The sequence below is a fragment of the Nesoenas mayeri genome (genome assembly GCF_963082525.1).
Source record: "Nesoenas mayeri genome assembly, chromosome: 20".
In the NCBI taxonomy this organism is placed as follows: Eukaryota; Metazoa; Chordata; class Aves; order Columbiformes; family Columbidae; genus Nesoenas; species Nesoenas mayeri.
The window spans coordinates 5120389-5143666 of NC_137569.1; the positions used below are offsets into that span (position 1 = coordinate 5120389).

The 23278-nt window shown below is 42.0% G+C and overlaps 1 protein-coding gene across 2 annotated transcripts; it reads right to left on the minus strand.

The window, feature by feature from the left end:
- Positions 1 to 1491: 1491 nt before the first annotated feature.
- Positions 1492 to 21934, minus strand: YWHAE (tyrosine 3-monooxygenase/tryptophan 5-monooxygenase activation protein epsilon). 2 transcript variants are annotated; one of them, XM_080357049.1, is made up of 6 exons: positions 15605 to 15692; positions 11980 to 12179; positions 6753 to 6859; positions 5730 to 5936; positions 5409 to 5545; positions 1492 to 2499 (listed from the first exon to the last, which is right to left on the minus strand). In XM_080357049.1, the coding sequence occupies exons 1-6, from the start codon at positions 15621 to 15623 to the stop codon at positions 2447 to 2449; spliced, it is 723 nt and encodes a 240-aa protein (XP_080213175.1). In that variant the 5' UTR covers positions 15624 to 15692; the 3' UTR covers positions 1492 to 2446. The 2 variants fall into 2 exon arrangements, with proteins under 2 accessions (XP_080213175.1, XP_080213174.1); XM_080357048.1 differs by lacking the exon at positions 15605 to 15692 and adding an exon at positions 21746 to 21934 and having other exon boundaries at positions 1493 to 2499.
- Between the last annotated feature and the right edge of the window lie 1344 nt (positions 21935 to 23278).

Sequence of the window (23278 nt, forward strand, 5' to 3'; positions counted from 1 at the left end):
CTGAGATGTTTTGATGCTTTTGTGTTACAATATATTAAAGCCATATTGTGTAAATGAGTAAAACCCTGTAAATACTTTATACGTGAGTATAAGAGATGCACTACAAGACTTACAGAAACTTATGTTTTTAGATTTGGAATTATTGTTGGTTTTAGTTTATAAGGTAATAATCTGAGAAACCCATCATGTAACTTCTTCACTGATCTGGATCCAGAGACTCTTAGCGCTTTTTGTTTAAGTCACCTATCCCATTTCTTGCTCTATAGCAATATTTTTATACCATAGTAACTTTTTCACATCCACACAAAAAGTAATACAAACCACAGATGTTACCACTCTCTGTGCCGCTTTAGTCCTTGGCCACATGAACTTTCCCTCCCACCCTGAACCCCAGAGTCACCACCGCCCCCTCCCCACCCAGCTCCTTCAGAAAAAGTCGCTTTCCATCCTCTTACGTTTTCAGAGATAACTGGAAGTTTGAGTTCTCCCAGTAAAGCTCCACCGGGTTTATATCCTTGCCTCTCCAAACTGCCTTAAACAGGAAGAGACAGCTCCTTCAGCACTGCTGGCGCTACTGACCCCGGCCAGGGAAGCACCTTCCTGAGCTGTGTCAGTGCACCGTCCAACCCGCGCTGAAGGGACACGCGTTTGGGACGCTGGCCGGTCTCAGGCTGCGGCACAGAGGTTAAAACTAAGCACCTTCGTTTAACAAAGAACTCAAATGGCTACGGAGTGGACAGCTACGTGTCAAATACCTGCTGACAGCAAATCACAGCAACAGCTTCCAAGTTCCAGACCTCAGACGGTGCTTTTTGCACTCTACTTGCCTTAGAAATCCTTCCCAACACAGTAACAACAGTTAGTTACAGCAAGCCCTGAATAAAATATAACCAAACATGTTGCCACTCATATGTGATCGGCTCGGTCTCCTACTTTTTGGTTTCTGACATGGTGCAGTTATCAAACACTGCCCAGCCCAGAATGCTCTATACACTGTAGTACATACACATGTACCACTGTATATGCTAGAGTGTATATTCCAGACAACGCTGTATACGCTATTATATAACCTCTTCAAGACTATGCTAAATAAATTTTTACAAAAAGAAAACCAAAACCACTTTGTCTGTTGTAGAAACCATTTCAATCACATTTTTTTAATTTTTTGAGCGGGAGGCTGGTTTTGATGTTGTTTCCTCACTTGTCAGCCCCATTGAACCTCTTTGGTTGTTGGGCCTGATGTATCTACACAGGGCAGCCCTGCTACCACCTCCTGCAAGGAGGGGGGTATTCCAAAAAGGGTGGACGTTGTTGAAATAACAAAGGGAAAGATGGAATAAATGGTGTGGAAGAGCTGCTGACCCCTCCTGATGCAGAGCAGGTTGTTTGAGGAGGCCGGTCCCACAGCTACACTACTTACACGTAACACTGGGTTCTTATTTTATCTCATGTCTGAAGAACAATGCTGCTACTCCTCTCTCTCTCTCTCCCTCTCCATATGTTCCTATTACAAGCAACAAAGGAAAGTTATTCTTGCTGGGATAACTAAAATAGAAAAGAAAGTCATAGTAATATTTGGCATTTTTAATTTAGGTTTGTTTTATTTAAGTTTAATGTTAATTCCATGCTGTGTTTCAGTAAGAACAATACAGATTCTGTATCTGTGGCTCCAGTCAGATATCCAGTAGTACAAATTAGCTTCAAGTTACACATACTGAACAAAAGAGGTTGAGCGAGCGAAGGGAGATGGGGAAAGGGGAGGGAGAAAGAAAAAATATTGAACACGCATGCAGGCTTATCAATGCCACCTTCAATGCTAACCTGCTTGGAGGAAAAGTAAAGAACAGGCAAGAATGAGCAGCCACGGATTGTTGAACTGTTACCAGCACCATGATTTTCAGCAACATTTCAGCAGTTTGGAAACTTCTGTTTTTATACAGTAAAACCACTACAATATATGTCCCAATGCAACCTGTAACTTCAAGCTAAACACCCAATTAAGTTTAAACATTGGTATAAAATTCCGTTTAAACAGTTATAAAAAAAAAGAAAAACGCCACCACATGCGTGCTACCCCGCCATTGCAAATCTCTCCCCTACGAATCTAACGGCCTTCGGGTGGAACATCCACTTCCAGTGGCGACCTCGCCACATCTGGCAGGAGACAATACAGTAATGCTGAAAGAGCTTTTACGCAGTCCTGTTAGTGTCTTAAAGAACCTAAAAGCTGGCACCAGTAAAATCCACAGAAATTCACTCTTGCCTTTAAGAACTTTTAAACTGTGTAAAAAAAAAAATAAAAATAAAGAAACCCAACAGGGCAGGAACCTAAATTCTGAGACCCAATGTAAAAGTCAGATTTGGTGGTTCTCAGAGTGACACTGAGGGTTTTTGTGGGGAAGGGGAAGGGTGGTCAGAGATGGGTTCTCTTGTTGGCCTTTGTGTCTCACTGGTTTTCATCTTCCACATCCTGCAGCGCTTCTTTATTCTGTTCTTCACCTATGAAAGTGTTTAGAAGTAAGGAAGACGTTAACTTTTAGAAATGAGACCTGCAGAATGGCTTAACAAGCGTCTAGAGATTAATAGTTTCATGCAAGTACAGACGCTCACTCGCACGCTTGCATACGTAACACAGACTCAAACCAGCCAGTTCTGGAGTGAAGCGTTTCCATGGAAATTAAGCCTTAGAACCACCTCATCGTATTTCATACAGAACTGTAGCACAGGCTATTAGAAGACATAAGGACAAACAAAACCACCCTTTCTGAAAAACAGAGACTTTGTGTGTGATTGATGAGTCCTGTTGATCAAGAGATAAACAGCCAAGACAAACCCCATCAGAATGGCTGTAGATCAACATCCTTCTACCAGAATATACCTTCCCAAAACCTCAGCTCTACTCCAGACAGCACTGACATCTCCTCACTAAGTACAGAACTGAGACCAAAATAGCTTTTATAAAGTAACCCTGATGGCAGGTATTATTAAAGGTACCAAAAGTACAAAAACTCATCCCTACATCAAGTCTAACATGACAAGAAACCCCTGGCTTGAGGTTATTAAAGGAAAATATTCTGTGGACATTCACTTCTCTTGAAAAACAGCCAGTTTGGTCCTGTTCAACCAGGCTGCGACAGGCAGTAAAATGAAGCCTATATGGCCTGTAAAAATCCTGAAGTAGGTATTTGGTTCTCAGGCGGGTGAGGTGCATGCGATGCCCTCTGCAGTGACTGCAGCTGCACCAGGAAAAAGTTTAACATACTTTGGCTAGTGCCACAACATGTGCATGATTAAATTTAACTGATAAGACAAACTGAAAAATATTTGCTTTACAATTAACCATGTGAAATGGTTCTCTCTTCAAGGGTGATAAACAAAAAATAGCCATTAAAAAAAATTAATCTGCAGTAAAATCCAATCAAATGAGACTAATGACTTCCAGCATATAATCAGAATGCCTGCTCAGAGCATGTCCAGATTCAGAATTATCACCAGGTACCAGGCAAGGTAGATTTTGCAAGAGGTGGACTAGGAACACAAGACATTCAACACCAACAAAATTTACATTTATAATTATGCAACAGATCATTTAAGATAAGAAAGCAGAGGCCCTAACCAGGAAGACGATTAAAAGAAGATCTGAGCATGCTCTAGCCAATGCACTTAGGCAAATAATCCTGTATCAGGCAACAGTGAAAGTACTTTTCATGCCCAAATTCTTAATATCCATCCAGGTATGCAGCTCAATTCCCAAACATGTAAGTTACTTTGGATCTTAGTGAAGCAGATTGGACCTGGGGAGGGGTGACAGGTCACACATTGGCAGAATATGGCTTAGCCCTGGAACGGAGTCAAAGATACGAGCAATTTATCAGCAGCGAGAGTGACAGAGGCAAGCACCATTAGTGATCGGAAGAAAACTGATGCCAAAAAGTTCACTGAGCCATGATGAAGACTTACAAAGTAGTTTTTAGGAAATGAACAGTTGGACTTTCCTTTAGGAATCTATACAGCAGGAAAGAAGGGGAAAACAGGAATATGAAGACGACATTACAAGTGTGAAAATAAACTAAACAGCTCATCTATGACATGGTTAGAAGGTACAGTAATGAGATGGGAGAGTGTGGCAGCTGAGTGACACCTGAGAGCTCTGTAAGCAACACGTGGCCCCTTGCAAGAGACTTGAGCACTAGAACAGAGGGTAACCCAGGAGCCAAGACCCAGCACATTTACAGTTCTCCCTGTCTCATCAAAAGCCTGAAGAAATAGGGGTAAAATGTGACCTGCAACGTTCAACACTCACAATCTACACAAATAGCTAAAAGCTATCAAGTAATAATGCTTTTAAACAATCCCATCAATCCTACACAAAAAACAAGTAGTCAGTAAAAAGTTAACAGATTCTACAACTGCTTTCAAATGGACCCCACACCACTAAAGTGTCCTGCAGTAAAGCTGTGTGACTATTACCATGCTTCAGCTAACACCTTACAAAAAAAGTAAGATGTTTATCTATTTGAAGTTAAGCAGCAATGTTGTTTCAAGGCTTTATGAGTTTAAGTACCTAACACACTTCAAACAGGACTTTTTCTTCCCTCCAAGTTAAAAGTAAAGAAGTCAGCTCTTCCCACTTGTCTCTCAAGTACAATTTTTGCAGAAGAAAATACGAGTTTAATCTAATTAAAGCGTGTGTTTAATTCACTATGAATAATCAGTGGAACAGAAGGCCTAACTCAAAAAACCTAAACAAGTAAATTTATACTTAGCATTGTATGTGAAAGTGTAAGAGGAAACAGAATGCAAAAAAAACCCAAACATTCTCAAATATTTAAATAACTATCAGACGTTAGCAAACAGAAACAATCAATGTCCCACCCACTAGTACTGTCAGGGGATGGAGTTGGTATTTGCTCTGGCAATAGCCACAAACTAGCATTTTTAAAGGACTGAAGAAAGTACCTCAAATATTTGCAAATTAGATTTCCCAAAACTGTTTTTTTATTTTTTCCTTTCCCAGTAACAAAGTGTTTTACAAAATCCCTTTTCCTCTTCTCATCATAGTCAATTCTTCATAAGAAGAGTAAAAGAAAGTGCTGTAAGGTGATGAATGACACCACAGATGAACATGACGAGCCGTAAGAAAGGAAAGCTGAATTAAATGAAGTCACTGCTTCTAAAATAATCACAGATGACTAAACAGCCAGGTGGGGAGAAGAAAGTATTACTAATTCCACACCTCCTTGCAGGTAGTGTCATCCCATCAACTTATCCAGTGTTAAGAAAGGACAGAAGTTTGGAAAGGTCTATTACTAGAAAAGAAGTAAAACACTGAACCAATACGAATTTCCACATTCTGTCTTTTGGGCAGAGACTGGGGACAGCGGCACTTTAGAGCAGAGTTTACTCACCATCACCCTGCATGTCTGAAGTCCATAGTGTCAGATTATCACGTAACAACTGCATGATAAGTGTAGAGTCCTTATAGCTTTCTTCACTCAGTGTATCCAGTTCTGCAATAGCATCATCGAAAGCTGCTTTTGCCAACCTAAAAGCACAGAATAAATCAGATTTAACATGTTGCTAAACAGAATCCAGAAGCACACAGGTTAAGCCTGTGCCTCTGAACACCCATCTTCTAGTTTGGCTACAAGACACCCATAGCATCTGTAACAAGGTTTCATATTATTTACCAGTGTTTAGACTTCCCCATCTTCCCAGCTACTACCTACCTGCAGGCACGATCAGGAGAATTAAGAATTTCATAGTAGAATACAGAGAAGTTGAGCGCAAGTCCTAAGCGGATGGGATGTGTTGGTGGGAGTTCTGTCATTGCAATATCACTAGCAGCTTTATAAGCCACCAAGCTGTTCTCTGCAGCCTCCTTCCTGTCATTGCCTGTGGCAAACTCAGCCAGATACCTATGGTAGTCCCCCTTCCTGGAAACAGAAACAGGAACAAGTCAGTAGTCCTTACCGCCAACCAGCCACTAAATTAACAGCTGAATTCTGAAACTGTTTGTATATTCACATAAAGGACACCGCTGCTGAATTATACTGTCTAGACAACAGTGCATTAGTACTTGAGTGAATTTTAAACCATCAGACAGGAAAACCAGTTTGGCCTCACTTACTTTCTTTCATTAGTACACGAAATCATAGCATTTGCCTTCTTCATTACCTAACTGTGTCCCTGTACAACTGCATCTCATCTAAACCAGGCAAGATTTTGATCTGAAGGACAGAGATAATTCAACTACAGGGGGAAACACACTGATCATTTCAAGATTTAAACTACGTTTCAAGCAGACTAGTGACTGCAGCAATGTGCTCCAAAGGCCAAGTTTCATATGGTACTGCAATTGTGAAGCTGACACTACATGAGTTATCCATCTACTGAATTTTCTTTATGAAGAATGTACAGCTCATGCAAGAAAACACTTAAGCAGGGATGTGACCTCTGTAGTGTTAGCACAATTAAAGAAAATGGTTCTTCCTTACATCTAAGAGCTACACAATAGCTTACATTAAGTTCTCATGACCTTATTCCAAAAAAACATCTATCCCAAACCACACCATTAGAACACTAACACCTCAAAAGTAGCCAAAAAGGGATGTTGGTTAGACATGACTAAACTGCCCTCTTTCTAGAAATTACTGTGGTTGAGTGGGCAGAAAACACATGTACAGCTACTTTATTTCTGTATCTAATTCAGGTAGAGTATTGAGGTTCTTCTCTCACAAGAAGATACTTACATTTTATAATAGAAAACCTTGGACTCGCCAGTGTTAGCTGCTGGAATGAGGTGTTTGTCCAGTACATCCAGAATGTCACAACAGATTAACTTCAGTTCAGTCTCAACCTATTAAAAAATAAAAAAAAAAGATGAAGTTAGCACGTAAGACTAAGAGTTACTTCAAAAATATCAAATATCAAGCAGGCAACATCATAAAAATCCAAGTGGGGCAGGACAGAAGAAAAAGGACAAAAAATTCAGCTGCTCCACAGGTGCATTAAGCAAAACACTTTGGTGTAATTAGCTGGCACACAGAAGAGTCAAGGAGCGACATATGATGAAATGCATGACTCCCTGGAAGACATCTTGCTAGACAGTTGCATTAAGTCTGTCTCAGGACATAATTCCTTACTGCAAGGTTTGCACAACTCCTAACTCCTTACGTTTTTGATCTGGGAAGGCAATGGCCAAGGGGACAATTTTCAGGTAATTAATACAAATCAGCTAAACTCCATTCCACCCCAGAGCTAAATGACACCTTACGAACAGGTTTCTAGTGACAACTTGGGAGGCAAAGGTCTCACATTTAGAGCCTTAAGATAAAAATTATGGAGGATCAAAGAGAATAATGATGTGCCACACTGACAAAAAGGTCGGATACAAGAGGAAAAACTCCAGAAGATACAAACTTCAGAAGGAGGCAAAAAAGCAAAGCACTGCAAGTCAGAGAAATAGCAGAAATCATCAATACTAACAGGGAAATCTGTGGCCAAGGAAAAATCAATATATAGCGCCTTATTAAAAAAACAAATACTGGATTTTTAATAGCCAACGTTGAAAATATGGTCACATCACCTTTATTTTTTCTGATTTAGAATACAAGGCAAGGTCTATGAGCTTCGGTTTTACCACAGAAGTTTGATACCTGAAAGCAAAAAACTAAGAATACCCAAAAAAGGTAAAAAGTGTCTTTTGACATCAATATTGGACTTCCCATGTAATTCCCAGGAGAATGGGAATGGTTCAGTGCAGAGAGGAGCCTGTTGCTGCTCTTTCATGATTTCTGCAGTAACTGCCATAGCTGCAGCTGAAGACAACTCTGGCTCAAGCTACTTGTATTACTCTAAAATAAATGTTTTCAAGCAAAGGTATCAACATCAGCTACAAGAAACTACCAGTAGCTTCATGTCTTGGACCACAAAAGCAGCCCCACTCAATCCACTATCCCTTCCTATCCTCCCACCCATGCAGCTTTTTTCCTTCTTTCTTTAAGCATTTTTATTGCCATGTAATATCACCAGATAGCTCACAAACTATTAGGGTTTTAACCACAACACCTATCCTTCAAAAGCTGTTATGGATCTGAAATAAATATAAAGCTGGCACATAGATACGCATACCAATTCGTACAGAATGACTTAAGAGATTTGCAGAAGTTCCTTTAGAGAAAATAATCTACAGCAAATTTCAAAATTTCACGTACAATGTCAGTATGCCCTAACATTCAGAAGAAGGGTTAGATGCTATACTTAAAGTTACGCGACAAATGTTTAAGGAAGTTGCTGAAATGTGGTCACTTGTGAAGAATCTACTTCCTATATTCTTGGGCTACAAAAGCTATAAAACCTTTGGCCAGCAGTCAGTTCCTGCAAACTTCTTTCCTCTTGATCCTCTTTTCAACGACTTCTTTTGCAGAGAGATCTTCAGCAAAACTGCAAAGAATTAAATCAATTTCTAATCCTCTTTTGTTAAAGAACCATACATGTACAAACTTCTAATTCATCTCAGACAGACCTTTGTCAGCTTTGCTTAAAGCATGAGTCCCACAAGCTACTGGAGATCAACTGCTGTCCAGGGCAAAGTAAATGTCCCAACCAAGCTTAGTTTAAAAAGGTTTAATACAAATTGAGTTGATTAAGGGCAAAACAAAAAAACCCACAACAAAAGCCTAACAGATCTTTTATGAAAAGGATGTTTCCTAGACAGAGTAGCTCATTGATTTCTGCGAAGCAGCAAACCAGCACAAGAGCCCACACTAAACCCATTCAGAGCACCCAGAAAAAGCAGGTTTAGGGTCTATGACCATTCCAGTTCCAAATATGACATTGGGTACTACAGGCTCTGAGCAGCAAGGAAAGACTTCTCACCCTGATAGGTACATACAAGCCCCTACAATCCACCCTGCCTCTATTTTAGCAGTAGTGCTGGCTTAATCAGACTACAGACTGTGTTCTTAGCTCTGTAGATACAAAAGCTCATAAACCACGCTGTGATCTAAATAAGGAAACTTATTAGAAGCAACCAGGGGAAGAGTAACCTGTACTAGTTCTTTGACCTGTTTTAATATGTAGCCCCCAAAATAACTGCACCTCACAACTGAGATGCAGCATGAAACTAAAACGATAGGAAACCATTACTAAAGCCTGTAACGCACCTCCCTCCTGCTCCTGCCAAAACAGACAGACTGACCATTCAGATTTATGCCAATTCATAGCCCAACCTTTCTAGGAAGAGGTGAAGGAGAACAGAGCCCTGCAGCTGCCCCAGAATACAACCAGGTTGTAAGTCAGAGCACTAGAAACACACATTCTCATATGCCACAAATACAGACCGGTAAGAAGAAGGTGAATACTTATGCTATGCTAATAGGGAAGGGAGCTGGTTTTCTTGCAAGCAAGTGAACTGCATTATGTGCAGACATAACACCATTTCATCCTCTCAAGGATGAAGAACACAAGCTTCAGTGTGTTCTCATCTACAGAGATGCAGTCAGACGAGAAAGCCAAGGGCTTGACTTTTGTGTATCCAAATGGCCACAGGACCCACAAAAGCAGCCTGTCTGCAAAGGAAGCAAGTAAGTGGCATTTTCCCCCATGGCTGTATCTCGCTACATTTATCTTAAGTGGTTTAACAAAGCCACAGCCTGGAGCCTTCCATCATCTCTCAGTAGTGCATAGTGTACACCCCAGACAAAACCAGCCCAGCCCTACTCTGACACCACCATCCCTCAAGTTCTGCCCCAAGTCACACTGGCTAGAAGCTCAAACAAACTGATGTACATCAAAACTGTCAAATAATTACTTCTACACAAACTACACCTTCCATTTCAACTCGAGCAGCACTCTTTAGCTGAGCAAGGTCATACCTGGTTCTGGTGGTAGGTGAAAAATGTGTTTTTTCTAGAGTTCTCTCCGGCCCCCCAGTGCCTTACACTTGGCAGGTCAGCCCCCAGACAAGTGTTCTCCTTGGCACTTTTTTTTGTCAGAGGCTTTAAAGCCTAGGAAGGGTCTTCCAACAATACTCAACTTATTTTGAAGAGTACTACAACAGTGGGTATTTGTTGACAAGGCAGCATAACAACCAGAACTCTGCTGAGCCTGCACTGGACCTTATCTCTTCAGAGAAGCACTGAGCATGACACCAGGGCACGGGCACTACTGTTCCAGCAGCGAGTTAGAAGCCTCATCTAAATCTCTGCAATATGTACTTCAGGCCCTTTCTGCTCCCACGCCATCTTGCCAAAACTTTTAACACTCTGCTTAGAGCAGATGTTAACTCACAGTAAGTCTCCCAGAAGCTACAAACAGGATCTGCTCTTCAGCTACAGATGACACACAGAAGGCCCCAGGAAAACTTAGGCTGGACTCAAGTAGACACAGCTAATCTTTCTCCAGTACGGCACCACGTTACAGTTCTCCATAGCACTCTTCCACCTAAAGCAACCATGACAGGTATTTCTTTAAGGATTTAACATGCTGTTGGCATGGCACTGCACTTCACATGGCCTCTCTCCCAACAGATACCTAAAGGACTACATACACATGTTGCCTGCACACCAGTCTCTTCTGCATGGTACTTGCTCTCTTTGCAAAGAGAGATGCAAAACAATGCCTTTTTTTACAGTCCTTTCAAAAACAACAAAAAGAGTATTTTCACTATTAAAGGTTCTTTGGCAAAAAAATAAACACCCACAAAACATTGTGCAAAAAGAACTGGAAGCACACACTGCAAGACAAATTTAAACAATCACCAGACAGCTATTGTCCTATTTTATAGGATCTGTTACAAAGATTTTAGACATCCATCAAGAAATGGTATTTGGGACTGTATGTAACTGGCAGAGTCTCATCCCATCAGCATGCCAGCATAAAATTAGAAACTCACAACTTTAACAATTCCGTGGAGGAACAGAAACCCTATGAGTCAACCGAACACAGTCCAGAGTCATTCCTGAGAAAGGATTTCCAAGCCAACATCATTTCCACTGGTGGTATATGAATCAGTGCCAGGTGATAGAACAGACTCCACTGTTTCTCTGGAAGTGAAGATCTGAACCATGTGGAGGAACTTGTCCTCAAAAAATGGCCATCAAGTTTCTGCAGAAATGTATGGGATTTTAATAGTAATGGAGCATGTCTGCTCCGTGTTAAACCATCAATTAAGGAAAGGGTGGAGGAGAGGGAACAACTCACTGTTCTAATAGCTGAAGGTTTCATTAGCCCTTACCGATGAAAGTCAAAGCTTGCTCCAAGTTCTCCATTTTAGGTAAAGTTGCACAGACTGACTAGACTCAGCATGAAGTTATGTGCATCAATTTTTCCCCTCTCTCCAGAGAGAGAAAATAGCAAGGCCCTAGAGGTTATTACATCCAAGTTTCACAGTTGAGATGACCAGGATATCTTAACACCCCACCCCCAGGGACATGGAGTACTTTATCTTAAATTAATTGCTATCAGTCTAACTGAACAACTTAGGGACCAAAAAAAAAAAGAGTTTAAAATCTACATTTTAAGAACTAGTTGCTGTCAGAGGAGCCACACTACCTGAGCACTCATTTCAACACAGGCACAGCTGTCTGAGCTAATAACAGCTGCTTGGAATACATCAGGTGGAAGGGAAAGAATAAAGCATGTGCAGCCTCACTCTTGAGTAAGCAGGGAAGAAATAAAGTGCTAGCACAGTTCCAATACTTGGCAGATATGTAGATGTGCTGAAGGAAAAGCCATCCCTTTCTCCTTTGAGTCTACTGGCCTTTTGAGTGTTTACACAGAAACACCCAACCTCTCACCTTCACCAAGTATATTTATCCTCCAGACAAGGAACAAACCTCATCCTTTCAGGAGTGTCACCTTATTACAGGTCATCACACTGCACGCTATCTAGAATACCAGAGCAGTTTATGGCAAGGGTATCAAAATGGGACCTTAACTAAATGACGTTATGTCTTAACACCAACTACATCTTACCATTTGCCGATATTCCCGAATCATTTTTAATTTATCTTCTCCACCTTTGTTTTCTTCTTTCTGTTCAATGCTGCTGATTATTCTCCAGGAAGCTCTTCTGGCTCCAATCACGTTTTTATATGCAACAGAAAGCAGGTTTCTTTCTTCCACTGTCAACTCCACATCCATTCCAGCCACTTTCTTCATTGATTCAACCATTTCTAAGAGGAAAAGGTCAGAAATTATTGTCATAGCTAAATCATCTTTCAAACCACTCAACAGAAGTTGGATGTTAATGATAGCTTATGAAAACAGGCTTCCTCCTCCCTTTATACAGTTTTTCCTCACTTCTATACTGGAGTGTTCTGAACAAATCAATGAGCATGTGTACACAAAGAAGGTATCTGATGTTCTTTTAAATACATTTGACAAGGGTGCCAAAAAATTCTTTAAAGGTAGTTGATTGGTTTGTTGTTAGCTTTTTGGTGATGGTTTCTTTTGTTTGTGGTTTTGTTGAGACACAGACAAAAAGGATCTAGCATTAGCACCAAACGTGTTTTTCACAGTGGATAATAGTTATCAGTACAATCCTACAGGAATGGGTGTTCTTCAAAGCACTTCAGAAGAGACAATGAATAGTGAGAAAAGCATGAGCAAATGTAAGCAACCTTTCAGCACAGAAGGATAAACTGAAGAATTACAGAATGCACCACTGATTTGCTAAGTGGAATACAATGTAACGTGGTAATTAACCAAAAAATAAAACCCAGATTTCAAGAGCTGTGGAGGAGTACTGCTATTAGGGAAGGAAGTCAAAGTTCCAAGAGGAAACAACCAGAAGAAAAATTAGGTGCTTGGAGAAGTAACAAAAGTGTCATCCTGAGGACAGCCAGAGCAACCATATTCACCCATGCCAAGCAGCTATTTACACTGAAAAGTAACACACAAAATATAAATTAATTGATATTTATAGTTTAAACCTTTTGAAGAGGACTTCTAAACCTGAGGTTAAAAAAAATGACTAAATATAGCTTTCCTATACTCAAGTGGAAGTGAAAGCTTGAACTACTTAAAGAAGGTTATAGTCCTTTCATTACCTAACCACACTACTATTATTGTGAAATATTAGAAAAATAAAAGCAAAAGATGTTAAATATATACTAATTGAGAGCCTAGTATGAAACATCCAGGAACCGTAGGTTTTGTCTTGCCACACAGTGCTTCAGTTCATTTACTATTTACCTTCCAGCCTCCAGAACTGGTGGGAATCCCCACCGACATAAAAATAAGACCATTAATGAAGGAGACTAAGTCTTAACTACCCCATCTACTCAACAGCACAACTGTTCCATTACTATCTGCCAGGTAAAATGACACGAAAATGTCATTTTTAGCTTCTGCCAAAGCACAGTTATGCGATAAGGCTATGTCTCCTGTAATATGCTGCTTTCCTGTTCTGTAGCCTATTTACCTTACACACTGTGCTGGTTTTGGCAAGCACAGAGTTTTGTTTTGTTTTTTCACAGTAGCTACTATGAGGCTACATTTTAAATTTGTGCAGAAAAGAGTGTTGGTAACACAGGGATGTTTCAGTTACTGCTCAGCAGTGCTTACACAGAGTCAAGGACTCCTCTGCTCCTCACCCCACCCACCAGTGGGCTGGGGGTACCAAAGAAGCTGGGAGGGGAACCAGCCAGGACAGCTGACCCCAACACACCCAAGGGGTATTCCACACCATATGACATCATGCTCAGTACATAAAGCTGGGGGAAGGAGGAGGAACGTGGCGGGGCATTTGGAATGATGGCATTTTTCTTCCCAAGTAACTTACACATGGAGGCCTGCATCCCTAAGGATGGCTGCACACCTGCCTGTCCATGTGAATTAGCAAATGAATTCCTTGCTTTGCTTGCATGCACAGCTTTTGCTTTACTTATTAAACTATCTTTATCTCAACCCATGGGTTTTCTCACTTTTATGCTTCCAATTCTCTCCCCCACTCCACCGGGGGGAGTGAGCAAGCAGCTGCAGGGTGCTTAGTTGCTGGCTGGGGTTAAGCCACAACACACACCCATCATTCCTCCCCCTTCACTTTACCTCCTTATGCTCTGCTGTGTCATGGCAGCACAAGCAATGGGAAACTAATGAAGCTTCACTGTCAGTTTTTTTACTCAGGTGCCAAAACTTGCAATCTTAGCAGGCATAAGCTATTTCAGCAATGGGAAAGTGTAAGCTCAATCTTCTTCCCTGGCAGGAACAATGTTATCAGTCTCCAACAGGTCTCCACATGTGTAGTGGCTTTATTCTTCCCAGAAGTGGAAAAAACAAATCCTTACCTCTAACCAGTAGATTTTGCTTCTCCAGATCACAGAAACAAACAAAAAAACCACCAAGGATTTGATAAGACTTTTACAAAACAACATCCTGTCTTGCTTTCGTATTACCTGAATTTTTAAGATTATTCATCATTATGCCAGAGTACAGCATATGTATATCTTCTCTGATAGAAAACGAATTCTATACAAAAATAAAGCTGTCTATGCCTACCAACATAACAAATATTTTATATTCTAAGTGCAGCTTTACCTATCTGGAAGATTCTACAGGGAAGTGAAAAGATCAGAGACCATTCAAGACAAAATACACGTCTGAGATTACATTTCAGTAGGATTACTGCAGTAATGACAACTCACTGCATACACAATCCAGAGATGCTTATGCTGCACTGTGGAGAGAGTAGTGGTATGCAGGTTCAAAAAGACAGAGATTGTAGTTTAACTGGTTAAATTCCAGCCTTTCATTTGATTGTGGCTGTCACCTCATTATGCTACTGTCAGATTATGCCACCATCAGAGCAGGAAATCCCAAAAGTGTACACTGTGTAAGGACAGGGGAATATTCCAGAGAATGACACACTTGCTCTACATTTATATCCTTCCACAGGCATTTACTGCTGGTCATTATAAAAAATATCAAAATAAACAGACATTTGGTCTGATCAGGTCTGTATATTCTTACGGAATAAAGGCATTTAACTGAGACTCAAAACAACTGCCTAAGATACTAAACTATAATAACGCCCATACCATTTTTTAATAACATTCTACTACTATGGTTAAGATGCTTGGCTCCTTATTGCAAATGTTGCTGAGTCACCTCCGGCCACTGTGGAGTAACAGGAGGGACACAAAGGACTGGGACAGTGGTTACCACTACACTGAGTGCTACCTACAAAGTGGTTCACCACAACCAGTGTTCAGAGAAGGCTCAGTACTAGTCTTGTACTTGTTCATTCGTGGAATGAACAAAAGATGATCAGTAGCAAGTCACAAGAACTCAGAGTATCTGATCTTAAACTGTTGTGTATAACCTCTCAGTTTAGTAGCAGCAGGAAACACAAAGCAACCAACATCATGTCAATTTTTCAGAAGGGTTCCAGCAGGAGGAACTACAGACCCATTAACCTAACACTCACAAGGAGTCAAGTTGACAGGAATTACATAAAAGAAATTGAGTGGATATATGCATAAATTGTATATTGTAGAGCATGGCCTTCTGTAAACACAAGTAATGCCTCACAAATCTACCGTGATGCTTTGAATGAGTCAAGCATATGGACAAGGAAGACATGATTGATATAGTCTACCTGGATTTCCCAAAGGCATTTGACAAGGTCCCTCACCCAAGGTTCTTTAAGGAACTCAATTGCCATGGGATAGGAAGAAAGTCCTCACATGGATAAGCACTTGGCTGAAAGACAGGAAACAGGGTATGAGTATAAGACTCAAGTGTTCTGGACAGAGAAAGATCACCAGTGGAATCACACAGTGATCTGTGCTGGGAAGCATGCTAACACTTTTAAGATATCCAGAAAAACTGAAGCAAATAGTAAATCCTAACTTAGTGCCAAACTGCTAAGAACAAACACCAAAAAAATAGAGCTGAAGAAATAAGGGCAAGTGTATTTTCGTCATTAAGTGAAGAGTGTAACTGTGAAGATTAATGCCTGTACATTTCATTTTCCCTAGAACTGCAGGCCTACACCTGGCATCAGTGGGTACCATCCTGTTTGATACAATGATTAGCTCCAAATTCAAGCCAAGAAAAGACAGGGCTCATTCTTCCATCCATTAGGAAACTTTTCACTGAACACACTATTACACTGCCTGCATTAAGTTTTTCTGTTCTCTTAAGAAATCCTGCACTTGCCAGGTAAGACTTAGATGGCTAAACCAGCCCAGCAGCTTGTGGGGAGGTAGACTGGTGGCTTTCCCCTCTATTCCTGTCAATTCCATTGCAGCAACTCCACACTTATTTGACCTCTCAACTGGCTGATTGAGGTCACCAGCTCACGAAAAGCTTATAAATTAGAGAACTGAACTGGCTCTAAAGGTCAGACTAGAACCCAAGTAAACATAAAAAGTAGCGATGGAAGAGACAATACCCCTCTTTGAACAGTGAGCTGTCAAATCAGCTCACCCCACTTTGCAGCACTGCACCTTTAATTTCTAAAAAAGTATAAAATTAACACATTTATCCTTACACACGACATAATTTTTCTATAAAGGTCTTCATGTGCTTGAAGCACCCTGAGTAGATTGTTATAGGCAAGTAAAAGCAGGGTACAAGTGCTGTTTTAGGGAACAGAACTCAGATACTAAAAATTCATAATCCTATTTTAAGCTCCATATCTAGAGCATGCCACGCATCACAATGTACAAGTTTTATACAAACGAGCATAAAAGAACCTAACAACTATATTTGCACAAGACAACCAACAGACAGAGAGGGGGAAAAATACTGAAGAATATCCACCCTGCACAGTAGCTTAGACTATGATTTTGTGGAGAAAGCAGCAGGTTACGCTGCTATTCCTTGTATAAGGTTTGCAACCGCTGGTGCAGCCACGACACTTCCAACATCTGATTGCATGACTCTGCAATTTACAGTTCTACAAGGCATACTTGTACTTTTATGCACTTGGAGAAATAGATGGGTTAAGGCCAAATTATTCGAGTAACAGTGGCATTACACAAGCCTTTCTTGCAACAAGAAGATGATTTCTAAGTCATCACTACCATCTCTTCAAGGTGTGAACATATGTTTTTCTAAATAAAAGAGGTTTTCTCCGGTATTTGTAACAAAAATTCCAGTTTGAAAGCAAAGACAGGCAAATCTAAAGAATGAGTCTTTTCATGCTGCCTGCTTGACTGAGATCTGCTACTAAGTGATCTTCGAATACAAGTACTCAAGTAATTTAACAGACACAAGCTCAGCTTCTGGACTGCTTGCAGAGAACCAAACCATCTAATTGTAGATGTTTGTCTCCTTCGGTTGTTCTTGCTACCTCAGGAGATTCAAGAAGGCCATTATAAAAAAAAAAAGTCCTCTCTCAAACAACTTGTCATGATGAGAAGTTAATTTTTACAGCCCAGTACGTAAACAATCATCATAAAAAAAAAAAAAATTCTAATTCCTCCATCACTGTCTTGGCCATATTCTATGCATCTCTTCTATTCCTACATTTCTTAGGCATATATCAAGATTTTTCTGCCTTTTAGCACTTTCACATTTACCCAATTCAGAGACAAAGAGAGCAGTCATACCCTACATCACCAGAACAGTAAGACCTTTGACAGACAGATATAAGTACTAACCATTAACGGGGGGGAAGGGAACAACACAAAAACACTCTTAAATGTGTTTGACATTTGCTCGAAAGAAACAGGTCCTCTGCAAACTGAAATTAATATGCAACTTAAATTCTAATTTGTGACATAGCTTATTGATTGATTCTTCACCAGGTTTTGATTTCAAGACCTGCTACTATGAGGCAATTTTTTTCTAGAATAGGTTCAAATCTTGAATCGGGTCTACTGCTGCACACCTTACTGCCTTCAGAATAGCAGACACATTTCCCTGATAGACAATTCATAAAAACATGGAGGAGTCAGCAGTTAGCTTGCTGTATCAGGAGTCAGGAGAGCTGTTAAACAGGGGTCTTTTTGGTTGTGGTCTTTTTTTGTTTGGTTGGGGTTTTTCTGTGTTGCTATTTGTTTGTTGGTGATGTCGCCCCTCAGTCTTCTCCAAGCTAAAGAGCCCCAGCTCCCTCAGCCTTTCCTCACATGGGAGATGCTCCACTCCCTTCAGCATCTTTGTTGCCCTGCGCTGGACTCTCTCCAGCAGTTCCCTGTCCTGCTGGAACTGAGGGGCCCAGAACTGGACATAATATTCCAGATGTGGTCTCACCAGGGCAGAGTAGAAGGGAAGGAGAACCTCTCTGACCTACTGACCACCCCCCCTTCTAATACACCCCAGGATGCCATTGGCCTTCCTGGCCACAAGGGCCCAGTGCTGGCTCGTGGTCATCCTGCTGTCCACCAGGACCCCCAGGACCCTTTCCCCTATGCTGCTCTCTAATAGGTCATGCCCCAACTGATACTGGAAGCTGGGGTTGTTCCTACCCAGATGCAAGACTCCACACCTGCCCTTGTTATATTTCATTACATTTTTCCCTGCCCAACTCTCCAGCCTGCCCAGGTCTCTGGATGGCAGCACAACCTTCTGGCGTGTCAGCCACTCCTCCCAGCTTGGTGTCATCAGCAAACTTGCTGATAGTGCACTCTATTCCTTTCTCCAAATCACTGATGAATATATTGAATAATACAGGCCCCAGTACTGACCCTTGAGGCACTCGTATGTTAGCAAGGTAATTTCACAGACCAACACAATGCTACTTATTTCAATTGTATTCAGGAAAAAAAAAAAAAAAAAAAGGACAATTTATATTTATATCTCATTCTATTAATATTTGAAGGAACAGCAGTGAGATTTCTTTCAAAGCTTCCTGGCACGTTGTGATTTGTCATGACATGCCTAAGTAGATCTGTGAAGATAGACACCCAAATCTCTTAATATCTCTGGAGATCAAGGCTTAAGTGCTACTTACACTGCAGGAATATCTAGAAAGTTGTCCCCTTAATCTGGGCCAATATACTGAGGACAGTATAGGTACAGGACTAGATTTCCAAAAATTCACAAGTACAGCTTCCAAGACTTCAAAAATTCTGTAAGTGGGTCAGGTAAGTAACACCAAAGAAGCTCCATTTAGATGCTCACCATAAGTGCTGCTATAAATGCCATCAACCATACACAAAGAACCACCCGCCACACACCACTCTTCTCAAGTCTCAAGGAGAATGAATATGGGACAGAACTTAATGCTATCCTAACATTAAACATGGAAAAAATGTCATTTCACACTCGCAAGAGATTTGTATGCCAGCATATTTATAGACAGTACTTACCATCACACCATTTTATATGTGCCAATTAATAACCGTGACCTTATGCTCATGTATCTCAGACTAAACTGAAGAGCAAAATTAAGAAGAACTTACACTTTCACCATACTGCTTCCCAAACCATTTTGTTCACAGATTTAGCAGTCTCAGTTATGATCTTGGCAAAATTGCAGTATTTCATATAAACAAGAGCAAATTATGCCAATAATTTTTAATTGTTTCAGCTGAACTAGAACAGAGAACTAGATGCTACAGCAGTATCTACAGTACCTATTTTTCCACATCATGGACATACATACATGATACATGAAGATGCATTTAGAACAGCTGGCAGATTAAAGGGTGCTACTTAACTTTGTTTAACCAACTTGAGTCCAACAAACTTTGGAAGTCTAAAACCACAGCACTGATTTAAGCCTGACAACTTTAAGTTTAGTGCTCCCTCCTAAGTGATGATCTAATGAGTCTCATCACTGAGAAGCAAATTAGCATAAGAAGTCCTTTACATTTCAATCTAGCCAGCTTGTTCACAAACATCCACAATACTGGTAGAATAGAAAGTCCATCAAGGGAAATGCTGCACCAAGGCAATTCCTACTAATCAATTTTTATTAGTTGACAGGAAAACTGATTGTTTTGCATCACAGATCTCTACAATGGAATAGAGTCTCATTACTTTCTAAAGAACTGATTTATCACTGACTTAAGAGAACACCAGAAAGACAATTATGCCTCAAAAGCTCCCAGAGATGATGAATGCTTCAGGATGTCAGCCAAGCATCCAACTTGGGTTTCCACTCAAACCAAAGCCAACACTTTGAGCTGCGCTGACTAATCCACGCCAGGTGGAGAACCCTTTCCTCCCGACTCACCAAACCAACTCCAGCAATGCTGCTGGAATCAGGACTGGGGGTCAGAGGAAAGGAAATGGATCTTCCAGCTCACACTCTTTAGGGTAGGCAATTAGCACTAAAAAAAAAACCAAATACCTGGCAGAAGTTGCACACTTACTGTGTAATACGGAATTACACACTTCCCTTCGCCCAACTCAGAGAAACACTGAACCATTTTGGTTGGAAAAGACCTTTAAGATCATCAAGTCCAACTGTCAACCTAACACTGCCAAGCCCACCTCTAAACCATGTCCCTAAGAACCTCATCTACGTATCTTTCAGTCAAGTTGTACCCCAATATCTGGTTTTGGAGGCATATTTTTTTCTGTAAGTCCTTACAGTTATTGTGGAGACTGTCTGACTTCCATCATTTAGTGGAATTTTTAGTTCTACCTAATTTCCCTGCTGGAACTACCACAGAATGGAGTCTTATTCAGGCCTTCTCTTTTTGTTGTAGTTTCTATTTTCCTCCCCAAAACCATGCATTTTTCAGATGTTTTGCAACAGTGCTATCAAAAGCTAAGCACAACTCAGTAAAAATATGTTATTTGCAAGAAATTAATCATGTTGTCTATGAAAATTACAAACAGAAAGTATATGGAGTGTCTTTCTACCTCTAAATGAAGTCTAACTGGATTCACACTTTTTACATACAAGGGTATTTTACTTTAAATGAATAAGCATAAGGTTTGAGGGCAAAAGCAACAATGTCAGAAAAGTAACATAAATTAAAAAAATTAAAGGTCCTTTCTTTTATATGCAATGGAAATACATTGAAAGAAACAGTCACAAGACATTTTTGAGGCAAGAGACACCATCCAGGGCTGTGAGTTCCTCCCTTCTACCACTTTTTCCCTAGACATTAAGTGATCAGACATAGTGCACAAACTTCCAGGGGAAAAAAGGATGAGAACACGATGCTGGAAAAGTAAAATTATATGTAGTAATTTCTACTACATAATGAACGCCTATGCGTTTTCTTCAGGCAATGAAGTAGCATGTACTCGATCCTTCCAGGGTAAGAGCTCGCTCTCTTTGCCAGGGGCAGCAGAATCCCGTACTGAAGGCGAAGGAAGAGAAAGGAAGGCGCTGGCCCCCTCTCGCGGGACCCCCGGCCTCGCCCCCCGAGGGGGCCGGGCACCCACCTTCCGGAGAGCGCGGCCCTGGGCGTTGTCTGCGCCGAGCCGCCCTCAGCCCGCACCGCCCAGCTCGGGCCCGACAGAACCGCCTCAAGCCGTCCCGGTCAGCGGCACCAAGAGGGGCAGCGGGGTCTCTTTGTCGGGCGCCCCGAGGCGGGGGCGGCTCCCCTGCCTCCCATCGCCCCCCCGGGACTCGCCCTTCGCGGCCGCCATTTTATTCCCGGCTTCTGCCGCCACCGCCCCCCGAACCGGGCTCCGCCCAGGCCCAAGCCACCCACTCGTTCAGGCCCCCCATCCCCAGCTCCACCAGCTCCTTGGGGCGCTCCTAGTCGCCATTTTGTCCGGGCCCCCCTCCTCCGCCCCTGCCCCCCCTCCCCCGCCCAGCCGCCATTTTGTGGCCGCTCCCTCCCTCTCCCCTTGGCCTTGCACGGCCTTCCCAGCCAGCGCTCACCATCGTAGCGCTCGGCCTGCTCAGCCAACTTGGCCTGATAGACGAGGTCCTCCCGATCGTCCATGTCGTGCAGGCGGGGCGGCGTCGGGGACTGCACGGGGCGGATGGAAGCCGATGGGTCTGGGGGCCTCAGCAGCTACGAGCTCGCTGCTCTCCGGGCAAATATGGCGGCAGCACCTCCTCCCGCTGCATCCGGGCACTTCCGCAAGTGCGCGCATGCGCCCCGTGGCCTCCCATGGCAACGGCGGCTCCTTGGCAACGGGTGGGAGGCGGCGGCCGGGGCCGGGGTGGCGGGAGGCGGCAGCCCGGGGCTGGCGGGGCCGGAACCGCCCGCTCCCCCGCCCGGTTGTCGCGGGGCCGCAACCGAGAGGGCGCCGTTGTTGTGGGGAGGCGGAGGGGCGAGGTGCGGGGTTGGGGTGGGGCCGGGTCCCCGCCGGGCAGACCCCGCGGCGCGGGCTGGGGGTGGGGGGGGAGCAGCATTTCCCTCAGTGCGGCTCTTTCTCTCAGGGAACGCGTTTCTGCTGCCCTCAAACGCTGACGATACTACTTGAGTACCTCTCGGTTTATTTTTGTACAGATCACCGGGTACGCTCTACACATAATGGTGAACCTAGAAATGAGTGAAAGGCAAAACGTCCCATTTAGCAAGACTTCCGCAATCTCTGCCGTGTAAAATGTAGGACATGATAATTTCACAGTTCTAAGAGGCTACAAGAACTAGAACTTGAATGTTTCTCAAGTTCCACACTGAGTATTTATTAAAAAAAAATGGAGCATACACTTCAATAGTTGACCAAACACAGTTTCCGAAATCTGAATGGTTGGAGAAAACTGAAATGGATTAGGCTCAGCTGGCATTAATTTAATCTTCCCGGATTTGCTCGGGGTAGCTGTGAATACAGTCTCGTTATCGCTCTTTTTCCAGGATGAGTGGCTGGGGACTCTCGGCCTTCCTGAGGCGCAGAACTGCACAAAGGCTGCTGGAATTGTGGATGTACAGCAGAGACCGAGCAGGTCCTGTCAGGTATCCTTCTGTTTACTCCTTTGTCTTGTGCCCCCTGAAATGGGCTCCCGATGTGGGACTGAGGGGCGCACACGTAAAGCACATCTGTAAAAAACAGTTTATTGTTTCCTGATTCATTTTAACACATTTCAGTTGGTGAAAAAGAGCTTTAGGATATGTAAAATTATCATAACCGTATTGTTTTCTTACAAATAAAGCTAAAAATGTAACAGAATGATTATTATAACACTGTTTGCTTACCCAGTAAAACAATGGTCTGCTTCCATGGGATATTTTGGGCCATAACTCTTTTTCAAATCTCAGGATTATCTAATCAGAATTCCATAAAAGGAAAAAACAGACATTAGCATGTCTGGACTAAGGTAATTGTGTGTCAAGTCCAGAATAAAAAAATACTATTTTCAATTTAGTTGAAATACAACCAGGAAATGCTGATTTTGTTGAAATTGGAAATTGTTGTATGCCTTTACCTCTGAATTGTTTGTAAATACATGGTTCCATTACCAAGG

Coding starts and splice junctions, on each gene's coding strand:
- YWHAE (XM_080357048.1), bottom strand. CDS start 21,809: ATGGACGATCGGGAGGACCTCGTCTATCAGGCCAAGTTGGCTGAGCAG. Junction 6,860..11,979: donor TTCGGGAATATCGGCAAATG/GTAAGATGTAGT, acceptor ATTTTTTAATAG/GTTGAGACTGAACTGAAGTT. Junction 5,937..6,752: donor AAGGTTTTCTATTATAAAAT/GTAAGTATCTTC, acceptor TTCTGTTTCCAG/GAAGGGGGACTACCATAGGT.